The sequence below is a fragment of the Argiope bruennichi genome, chromosome 10 (assembly GCF_947563725.1).
Source record: "Argiope bruennichi chromosome 10, qqArgBrue1.1, whole genome shotgun sequence".
In the NCBI taxonomy this organism is placed as follows: Eukaryota; Metazoa; Arthropoda; class Arachnida; order Araneae; family Araneidae; genus Argiope; species Argiope bruennichi.
The window spans coordinates 4,138,402-4,150,577 of record NC_079160.1 but is presented as its reverse complement, the minus strand read 5'-3'; the positions used below and the strand labels follow the sequence as shown (position 1 = coordinate 4,150,577).

At 31.1% G+C, this 12,176-nt stretch overlaps 1 protein-coding gene across 2 annotated transcripts in view; it reads left to right on the top strand.

Annotated features, from left to right (window-relative positions):
* Positions 1-12,176, top strand: part of LOC129988352 (laminin subunit alpha-1-like) — a 158,687-nt gene that overhangs the window by 60,676 nt on the left and 85,835 nt on the right. For both annotated transcript variants that reach the window (XM_056096556.1, XM_056096555.1), the window contains 7 exons: positions 1,071-1,211; positions 3,479-3,634; positions 4,877-4,978; positions 5,808-6,022; positions 8,700-8,811; positions 9,992-10,105; positions 10,643-10,869. In XM_056096556.1, the coding sequence (XP_055952531.1) occupies positions 1,071-1,211; positions 3,479-3,634; positions 4,877-4,978; positions 5,808-6,022; positions 8,700-8,811; positions 9,992-10,105; positions 10,643-10,869 (1,067 nt within the window). The remainder of the gene's footprint in view (positions 1-1,070; positions 1,212-3,478; positions 3,635-4,876; positions 4,979-5,807; positions 6,023-8,699; positions 8,812-9,991; positions 10,106-10,642; positions 10,870-12,176) is intronic.

Here is a 12,176-nt window from a genome sequence, read left to right as displayed (position 1 = left end):
TCCTGCGTATGCAAACTGATAAGAAAAAAATTATCAATTTAATAATTTCCTTAGAAGAAATTTTAAGTCTAAAGGAAAGTTGTTAACGAATTAACTAAATTTTATGTTGCCATTGAGACATCAAAATATTCCATTTAATGTGTTACTTTTAATATGTGCGGTTTTTTATTCATATGTTTATAAAAGCTGCATAATACAAATAGTATTTGCACTCGGCACTACTTTGCTATCACTAGATTTGAGTGTATTTATAGATCAAACGAACATAATTGAAAGTTTTTATCTCAATTATTAAAATTAGATTATTTTATTATTTTCGTGTTTTGGAATGCATAAATGGTAATTAATGTTTCATTCAACTTGCAGCTCATTGCAATACTGTTGGATATACAATGATTTTGGTTATCTTATTTGGTGCATGCAAACAAATCTCTTGGTTTTCGTACACAAGAGAAAGCAGATTTGTGCACGAGAAGAACAGGGATTCTCCAAATTCAGCCCACTTACTTTCGGCGATTGGCTTCACTTCATAATACAGCGAAATCATTTCAATTTATACTGAACATTAAGAAACTTGTAAAAATTTAAAAAAATTAACATTACGAAATTTTACAAAATTTAACCTTTATTTCATAAAAATCAGAATGTAAACACAGTCAAACTTATTTCTACCTAAGTATTTCTTGCTTTGTGAACTTCAGTATGAGAAGTACTGTCTAGTGGCGTCATCTACATTTAAATAATAGTACTGCTGGATTTGATAATATATTATTAAGCTCCTGTTATTCTTCGTAATGGACAGATGGATGATTTCAGTAGCTTTATACATTCTTAAGACAGCGCGGATAATTTTACAAAAAACTCGAATTAAATCAGTCCAGTTGTTCTTTAGTTTATAAAAAACATACATGTAGACATGTAGTCCTTTTTTAATGAATAGATTAGTATCTGATATAATGGAATTCAGCTTGCTCGGTTTTCATTGATCTCATTTAGTGCATAATTTCGGGAATACTTTAATTAAAAAAATATTTGATTTTCAGTAATTTCAACTAGTTTCCATTTTTCAGACGCATGTCCAAGGTTCGAGATGTGATCGATGCAAACAAGGTTTCTACCATTTATCTGCTGACAATCCTGATGGTTGTTCCCAGTGCTTCTGCTTTGGAATGAGTGACGAATGTGCTGAGTCGGATTGGGGCGTGACCATTGTAAGTGTCAGTCGCCTTTAGTATATATAATCTCCACCGCTGTCCATATCACTAAGCGGAGTTAAAGACTACCCCACTATTTCGATTTATGTCATTATTGATTGCGAAATCCTAACTTCTATTCTGGCCCTAGCAATTAAGATAGTTTTTTTATTGTTTAATTTAAGTATTTTATCGTTACGTGAATAATGCTAAGCATGAATAAAAATAAGTTATGAGATTGTAAACTTCTCATTTTATTTACATTTTTATATTGTTTGTATCAAGGATATATGAACTAAGATCTGCAATTCTTATTATTTTCAAATTATCAAACCGAATTTAGTGATTAGTCTTCGTTAGAGTGTTTGTGGATATTATAAATAGGAAAAATGCCATCTAAGGAAAAATATTATTATATATTAACATCTAAAGTGGGCTAAAAATACTATTTTTTTTTATGTTAAATACTTTGCCAATATTCAATTTCTACAGTAACTTTCATTAGATAATATAATGCAATCATACCTGAGATATGTTTAATTGGAACAGCAGTTCATCAAAAAGATACCTCTTCTATTTGAGTTAAGACTTTTTGAGAAGAAGTAATCAAAAAATTTTTATGGAAAAAATGTAGAAAAAATAAAATTGCTTTCTTAATTTTCATTGAAATTTTTATGTATATTCTAAGTTTGCTGAGTGAATCTGACTCTCCTAAATTATTTTATTTACAATAAAATTATTTTATTTTGAAAATATTAAATACGTAATTTTATGTAATATCCAAGTAAGTTTTATGGCACTAGAAGATTTAATTAGTCACAGTACCTAATTATAAAAGCTATTTATTGTTTGAGAAAATTATGCATTTCTTGTCACCCTTGGTGACTAGCTGTTTCTCCAGTATTAATGCTCTCCTAAATTTTTCAATTAAATATTTATGTGCCCTGGCCTCTTAATAGGTTCTTCAGCAAAATATTTTTGTTTCATATTTCGATAATCACATAACTCAAATTATTGTAGAAAACTTTCGGTATTTTGTTCATTGCACTATATAGCTCTCTAATTTTCTGTCAGCTCCCATAAGATATAAATTTGAATTTGAAACGGAAGAGATAAAACTTTAATATATATATACGAAAACTTTTTTGCTGAAACCAAGCAAATTTTTTTTAATAAAGACTACAGAAAAGAACAACCTCCAGCAATGTAATCTGACATGTACCACAATATATATATATATATATATATATATATATATATATATATATATATATATATATATATATATATATATATATATATAATTTATATATATATATAATTTATATAATATTTCAAAGGATTATTCGATTAAATTTTCTGTGATTTATCGTAAAATTCATATTTACCTTCAGAAAGATTTGAATGTAATAAATAATATTTTATTTTATTTTCATCAATAAAAATAAAATAAAGTCTAAATCTTAAACAGTCCTTCGCTTGTATAAATCATATTCAGTAAAATTATCTTGACAATCTGATTTTCAGTCTTGGGCGATCAAACCTGATCGAGTTATAAAGCTTTGAATATCATTATTTTCGGGCAATTAACAATTTCATTCATTTAGATTGTTTTGGGATAAATTCAAGCTCTGATTGGCTGCTGTTTCTTTCAAGACGGTCGTTGGAGAGGTTTAAAATCACGCGTTTTTATAGAAATAAAATAGAGGCATTCATAGCTCAATAAGTTTTAATAGCAAAAGAGTGGAATTTTTTTATTTAAAATATTAGTGTCTCAAGAATATTTTATTAAACATGATTCACAGAACATAGGATCTGTTTAAAATTTTAAATTCGAAATTCATCAGAGCATTTATTGATTCAAACTGCATACAATTTTATTACTTATTTAATATTGACCATTTATTTATTAGATATATACGCCCATTAATAATTATACATTGTACAAATCATGTTCTCCCCGCTGAAAAATAAATTGAAGTTAATTAAAAATGTGTCTTTTTTTCAGTCACGTGTCGGCTAAATTATGTTACTTGTATACGGCAATTCGTTTTTGTTTATTAATGCAATTAAAAACGGTTGAATGAATGATTTTACTTTTGTTTCATATCGGAGGTTTTGCATCATTAATACCAAATACCGTGAAATAGTTAATCGTACTATTTCACAGGAAAACTGTAAAAAAAGGTGGAAGATTAATAACTCGGCTTATTTTCACGGTTTATTTATTTTCTTCTTCCATTTCTGTGAATGCATCCAATGCTAAAGGACGAACATGATTTCAGATTCAAAATGTGGAAGATTGGCGTGTGACTGACCTCAAAGGCACGAGGGTCGTCAAGCCCCTTCCAGAGAATGGCAATGTGGTGATTGCTAATGATGACGTTTCGAACTTCAACACTTACTACTGGCTGGCACCGCCCGATTACTTGGGTAAGAAGGTGAGCAGTCATTTTCTTTAAAACTCTAGATTTTGTAATATAATGGAACTTCGTGGCTTTGAAGCAGATTTTACAAACTTAAAAATCCGTTTTCTTCAAAAATCTGAATTCAGTCGGAAAATGAATATAGCAAATAAAAACGGCAATTGTCAACATAAAAATGGCAATATTTTTTTTTAATTTTTGATAAACATGTATAAATTATAAATAAATGAAATAATTTTAATAAATAGGTGAATAATTTTAATAAAGAAAATGCTGAATACAAGAATTGTTTAAAACAACTTACCATTTCATACCTAACGTGTTGAAATTATTTTTTAAACGCTTTTATTTTATTTTTTTTTGTCTGAGTTTACGACACAGTAGTCAGTAGTCCTCGAGGAACGTTACTATTCAAATTTTTCGCCGATCATCACTGAAGATATGCGGTGCAGGATGTTTAACTGATGATACAAATTCAGAAATATAAAGAATGAGTCACCTGTGGCCACCAGCTTGTCAGCCTAAATGATTGACCTTTTAGGCTGTTAAATACATAAGTTGAATATATATTTTAAAAAATACCATCTTATTATTTGAAGACAAAAAAAAACACATGAATATAATTGAATAAATCAAAATTAAATATCATACATACAAATTAAAAAGTACATATACTATGAAATAAAAGCGGAAGGGAAAACCAAACTTCGGAATTAATTTCCAAAGAAAGCAATTTTCTAACTTTAATTTTAACATTGGCAAAAACACGTGAGTGAGTGTTTTGATGGATCAGTTTGTTTCATAACATTAGAAAATATGTTGCAAATTTTTTATTACAATTAAAAATATCCAAAATAAAGAAACATTGCTCAGAGATAAAATGGATATCATTAAAATGGTAATTTTATGAATGCAAAAATGATATTAGTGAGATAATAGTTTTGGAAGATATGGTCAGCAGTTTTCCATTACTTGATCAGATTAAGGTTAAACCTATTTTTGCGCTCGATCAAACTTTGCCGTCTTTTTCTTGATTTCTTTTACATCTTCTTTTTTCTGATTGAATCGATTTTTTATCCAGACCATTTCTAGTTTCTGTGCCACGTACGTTAACCTTTATATATATATACATTAAGCCAATAAGGAAGTTTCGCCCATAAAGTATGCAAAATTGCATTGGAAATGTTCGAATTAATGAAGTTTAATTGTATAATTTAGTTTACTTTCTAAACTTTATGCTTACTTTTCCCCTTTTAGCTCTACTCATACGGATCAGACTTAAAATTCACCTTGAGTTACGTGGTTGCTCGTGGTGATACATCTGGCACTTATACTGAAAATGCTGACGTAGTGTTAGAGGTGAGTTGATGACAAGATTTGATTGATGACAAGTTCATTTCTATTTGTTAAATGTTTTCAGATTCAAAACTCAGGCTTAGTTTTTTTTTTCTCATTTTTTAAAATTTGCTCTATTTTCTTCTTTTTTAAAAATAGAATTTAACATATGATATTTCTCTCAATTTATGATGTGCTGCTTTGAATTTTCAAATATTTCATTATATTTTCCTTTGTATTTCCCCAGGAAAATATATAAGTATAATGATTTCAGTATTTAATTATTAGTTAATTTATTAATTTAAATAAATTTTATTCCGGTTTTTCTGTTATAAATTTGTGGATAATAAATTTCTATTAAAAATACTATTAAAGGGTAGAGTGTTTCAATTTAATTATTTTTCACTTTTTAGTCTTTAAATTATAATTCATTCTTTCAAGTAGTATGGAATTTAAAAATAAACTATCCACAAATTCATTTACAAGTGTCACCACTCGTATGAATCAAAATTTAATTAACTTATTAAAGGATAATTAAGTTAAAAATATTAAAAAAAAACTGTTTTGTTATCTGGACTTAAAAACTTAAGACCACACCACTTCGGACCACATTTAAAAAAATTTAAAAACTCGAGCACATCAGAAAGCTAATAAAAAATCATTGATAAAATTCCGTCTTCACGGATATGAAATATGCCAAGTTAAATATAAGCTCATAAACATTGAATTACAGGAGTCCATAATATTTTGAATTTATTAGAATTATATATTAAAGTTTTAAAATGTAAAAAATATATTGTAAAAATATTTAACAGAATTGTATATTAGAAAACTGTCTTTATTGTAATTGTAGGGCAATGGACAGCAAATCGGCTACAACTGGGGGATTCGGCCTGAATTCGACGAAGTGGCCATTTCCGTACCTCTTCGCGAACAGGGTTGGTTCATGCTAACTCCTCGGGAAGACGGCACAAACTCTGTGAGCAGAGAAGACTTCACGCTCATTCTCAACGATCTCACTAAACTACTGATACGCGCCAAGTTCCACACCGATCAGATCGAAGGCCGGTGAGTCCTATTTTCCCTCTTTTGTTTCCCCACTTGCTCGCTCCCTTTGACAGAATGGGTCCGAAATCGTACATAGATCTGCATTTTTGTTACAAGGGTCATATATCGAAATTCGTACATCGATTTACATGCTCACTTATAGGCAGAGTGATAGATTCCCAGTCTGTCGATGTATTAAATTTTGATACATTACTGAAATTCTAATCATAAAACTATTTGCTTAATTTCGCTTGTCTAGCTTCTACCGTTTTTCAGTTTTTGTGTCTGCTTGCACATGCGGGGATATGTAGATGACCGTGGAAAAGTGTAATTCTAAATTTAATAAGAATTTACATTTTTGGTGTTAAGGCAATATACGAAATGTCACTCATCTAGGTTGTCCATTTCTGAATTATCATGTTCACAGAAAAATAAACAAATATTTTTTTTTGTGAGCAAGAAGGATTAGTGAACTATCGAGGTATAACTAACTTTTGGAAGCAAAAAAATCCAAGCTCGATTCTTGTAATAGAAAGAATCGTAGAACAAGACTGCCTCTACTGCTTCCTTTCGATATTTGTCGCTTTTGTTCATAGCATGACGCATGTCAACGAGATTCGTATTCATATAACGATACATGTCGGTCGAAAACACCGCGGTTCATTTCACGTATATTATTTTTTCTAGTACAAAATTTACTTATTTCGAAAATTTTAGAAACAAACTTTATGTAAATAAATAAATAAAATAAAATATGTTGCTGCTTTCGCTACTTTAAAACGCTCAACTGCGTCATTGTTTAATGAAAGGTTCACCTTATTGAAGGTGCTTCATTATTTCATATGATGGAACTTTTCCTCGGTTGGGTAGAATAGATTCTTCCGGCTTGGTAGAAATCCGTTATAAATCATTTCGTGTCTGCGTGCGTTGAGTAAACCAAAAGAAATGAGACGGCCAGGACATGGGTTGCTCCAAACAGGTGCAACGCGTAATAATCCGGCTCTTAACCACTTGCGGTGAAGGAAATTCACAGATGCGAGGGCCAAAAACAGTCAACTGTAACTCGCAGCTAAACCAAAAAGTATCCGATACCTTATAGAAATCGGAAAAAAATTTATATCTTCTTAATGAATTAATTTTTGACCTTAGACTGTGCTATCGTGAACTGTGTTCTGGCAAGCAGTCTGAGTCGACGGGTCGTGAATATCATTTTTACTTCCATTACAGTTGCTTGCTGATGTGTGTGGCAAGTCTTTCCACCGTAAGTGGAAAAATTGCCACAGGGATTGATACAGACGGACGATAGATGTGTCGTGTGCATGCTCCAAGTGAAGCTATGGCTTTTGCATTAATGATTAGATGTGATATTTCAGCTGTGCTCACAATTCCGTGATTGGAATTTCAGTGCCACTGGAAAATTGCATTATATTACTTACACTGAAAGTCAAAAATTTCTCTTTGGACTTCAAATGTCTGCTGTAACACTTCTGTCTGTGGAAACTTACGTTACGTTGTTTGAATTGATTTATAATTCCACGCTATTTGTTATTGTTTGTATTTGTGTCGTTCTACGACACGCTGCTTCGGATCATTTCAGGCACATTAAACCATGTGTCAAAGAAGTCTCCAATTTATATCTCGTGAATATCCCCAGCTGCACCTTCTTGTGAATCTTATGCAATTCTGCTGAATGTTGTTTCGGTCTTCCTTTCGGGGTCGGATTCAATGCGCTGGTGCTCAGAACTCACGTAAATTTCATGGCGCTCAATATTTTTGGTAATTGGTTCTTCCATTTAACAGCATAATGTTACTTATATATATATATATATATAACTGCATACTATATAAATGTATATAAGTGCACTTATTTTAGAGTGGCAGGAGAATTGACTACTCGATAAAGTGAAATGATTTTTAGTTATCTCACGTTGAGAAAAGTTCCTGTAATAAAATGTAAATAAACAGGATCGCTTGAAATGGGTGTATGGAGACGCACAGTCAACAGGCCTCAGTAACAAAAGACGATTTTATTAGCACGAAGTCACGACTACACAGACGAGACGCACACAAACGATACACAGCGGCGCTTCTAGCAGTACGCAAGACGCACAAAAACGATAAGCAGCTCGATCTCACGGCATTTTATAGTTCCCGAGTCACGACAGAGATGGTTCTGGAACAATCAAGTATATGTTGGTTCCTATTGGCTATATCGCCAAAATTCTTGAAGATTCCAGTATTATCTATTTTGCAAAGAAGTCGAATTCGTCTCCAAATGGTCGCCAAGTTTGTTGCTAAGCCCTGGAATTACAGATTCAGCATCCGATCAGCATCCAACAGAGCTGATCGTAAAACGTTATCTCCAGTGATTGAACTAATCATACTGGGAAGCAATATTGCAGATTTGTAACAATATTTTTATTGGATGACTTGTTTTAAATTCACTTTCTCGAACAAGTACGAAAGCTTTTGTAATAGGTAGTTCTTATGTAATTCATCCGTTTTAATCAGATTTTAAAAAATTCTTATATTCTCCTTTTATTTGTTGCACATAATAAATGAATGCATTTGTTTCGCAGAAAGAGAATTTATATTTTATTTTATAATTGTTTGTTGAGTTAATATCGAAGTAACCATCAAACTGAGAAAAATATTGGGAGCCGATAAAAATGTATGATTCTAAACACTTTTTCTGTAGGTTGCACAATATAGGAATGGAAATCGCAGCGAAAGAGTCCAAGAGCTTAAGGAAAATAGGCTCGGTGGAAAAATGCGTTTGCCCTGTTGGGTATGCTGGTTTGTCTTGCGAAGTAAGCTTTCCATTTATTTTAATTTAAGAATTATTTCTTCTCACTAAGACTGCCATATTGTACACATTATTTTGAAACTGCATTTCTATTTTTCGATATTCAAAGAATGTAAAGGTTTTAAATGTTTCTGCAATACTACCTATACGGACATGAATTCGAATTAATCAACTTCTTTCGAATATTTTCCATTGTATAATGGGATTCAATGGACATTCTAGGAATGAAATTCAGCAAAAAAATTAAATAATTTGAAAATGTATCCATTTTTTAAGTGCCGGCAAAGCAGTAATTTCATTTTGTGTATTACTTTTATTTTTTTACTCTAGTGGCCAATCTGATTGCCATTGCGCAAGATACATCGTTTTCACGTTCTTGTTGAATAATGGTAATTGTAAAAGCCGTATTATAACAAAAACTTTAATTGTAACTATTCCTAATCACTAAAAGGAATAGTTAATATCACTAAAGGAATAATCTTTGCATCCTATTCCTAATCACTAAAAGGAATAGTTATACTCACATATGTGTAAAAATGCATATCATTACTTTTCGGAGTGCAAAGATTATATATAAAATTCAACCCATATTAGCTTTATTCAAAAATATTCTCTTCTTTCCTGATCCCATTCCACTTTTTCTATTTAATTAATTCAACAGAAGCTTTGTAAAAATGCTTAAAATTGTACTTTTACACTCTTCGAGTGAAGGGATAAAAACTGTCCATCAAGCACATTCTTTTGAAAGATCCCTATGATTCCCATACTTGTGGTTGACACGTGTGGGAAATTCCCATCAAAATCTCATTCTATATAAACACTGGGAAAACTATCTTCCCTTTCTTCTTCTGTTTTAGTTCCGCGCTGTGAGCGGAAGTGCCTTGTCCGAGCCTCTTGTAAATAAATCATGTCTCCCGGGAGAGAATAAAACTAATTTAAAAATTCGAAGTGTCTTTTCTGTCTACGGCCACGATTTTGCTTCATAAATTATGTTATAAATTATATATATATATATATATATATATATATATATATATATATATAATCACCCCCTTTCTCGGTTGTTTTCATCGTTTCGACCTATCGCGTCATTCCAGTATATTACGAGTCCGTTTCATTTTTTTTTTTTTAACTAAAGAAAGTATTTAAACATACGAAGCTTTCAATTATTTTTTGATGTGCAGCTTTGTGCGTCTGGATACAAATCAGTAACTGGACCCAAAATTGGCCATATTTGCGAAAGATGCGACTGCTATAATCATGCTGAATCTTGTGACAATCCTGATGGGCGTTGTGAAGTAAGTTTTTGTTTCATATTTATTATAACATTTTTGGAAACTTATTTTTCTTTAATGTGTTTCCTGTTTGTAAAAATAATACTGTTGATCTTACTCTCACACTTTAAAAAAAAATTTTCATACAAGTACACTTTGATGGCGTTACACTATTTTATTATCCTCAGAATTATAATATCATTTAATTAATTCATTTAATTAAATTTTGATTCCATACGAGTAGCAGCATCTCACAGTACTTTACGGAATCTAGAAAATTGATTTGTAGAATCCATAATATTTATGAATTTTCATAATATTTATGAGCTTCGTTAACGTTTATCCTTTCCATAATTTTAAAACTCTAAATCAAAAAATTATTAAAATTTATATTGCTACTCTTTAATATTTTTAAAAACCTATTTCTTATTAAAGTTACTAATCTTATTTAACTAGGAACCCAGTTTGTGTTTCATTTCTACGATGTTAAAATTTTCTCAAAACCATTTGACAGATATTAGTAGTCATTTTATTATGAATTATTTTCTTTCGACATTTTAGAATTGCATGCACCACACCACGGGTCGGAAATGCGATCACTGTGTTCGAGGTTATTACGGCAATGCTACAGTCGGTACCCCTGATGATTGCAAGCCCTGTGCCTGCCCCCTGGAAAATCCCGAGAACAATTTCTCGCCCACCTGCTACGCCATACAAACCTCGACTGGAGACAGCGATTATATATGCAATCAGTGTCCCGAAGGTTACGAAGGCAACAAGTGTGAAAGGTATATTGAATGCTCTTCCCATCCCAGGGTTGCTAAGCCACATGCTCCTTCAGTACAGGCTCTGCGTTCATTTTTTTCTTTCATTCGGGTGGTCTTTGCTCTGTTTTCATTCATGAATCCGCCTTCCGCATCTGGAATTAGGTTTCGTTGTGAAGGGAACATTTGTACTTTCGAAAAATTGATTTTTAAATTATAGTCTAATAAAATAGGGAGCACGTCACTGATTATAAAAATATATAATTTGAATGGATTTGAAAAGTTTATAAATTATCTTTTAACACTGAATATGACAGAAACCCTTATGATATTTCCCCCCCCCCTCGAAACACGTTTTCTTGGAATTTCAGTGCGCATAAAACACATTTCATCCATTACAATCGTATAAAATTTTATACAATAATATTTACAAACATGATACCTCTACTAAACAAATTTTTATTTTTATTCTGCGCAGTAATATTAATCTCTAGAAGTTTCTTAGCACGCAAGATGTATATTCTTTAAATTTTCAAATTACGCGGCATTCATTATTTTTTTCTGAAGTTTTTATTATTGGCTGATTTAAATGAAAATAAGTTCACTGTAATTATTAAACCTGTGCCCATATATTATACTAATTTTGGAGTGATTTTACACCGAATTAATTTTGTCTGAGCGTACCATTTTGAGGTAATTAACTTGAAAACTATTGCAGCACAACACAGATTCGATTCGCCAGTAAAAAACGAATATTTTAAAAAACAAATATATTGTACTATTTTATTTTTTAAATAAAGCATTCATTCTATGTCTCAAATGTTCTAACGGTTATAAAATTTAATTGAGAAAAATTCCCTATATTTATAATTAAAATTCTGACTACTTCCGTTGTCGAGAACATTCCAGTTCCCTTGAGATATTCATGTAAGGCCAGATTAAGTAAGCTTGCGACCTCTGTGCTATATTTCTTGTGTGCCGTTTGGAAGCGTCTCATATATTCCGACTTGCATCTTAACAGTTTTTCAGTCTTTCAATCAGCATAACTAAGCATATACTACTGTTCGTTTCAGGATTCCGAGACTAGCACTTTCCGACGCTTCCACTCAGCTAAGGGGTGGAAGAAAGAAAAATGATTAGTTATTACACCTCATTTTTATTTTGTGGGAAAAATAATTGCCCGCACAATTTAGAAGTTAAAATAAAGCCGCAGTTAGAGCGATTAGGAAATTATTTTTTCAACGTAGATAATTAGAAATTATTACACATATATACATTTTAATGTGGGAATAATAATTTGAAACATGATTTTGATATAGTTTTCATTTTAT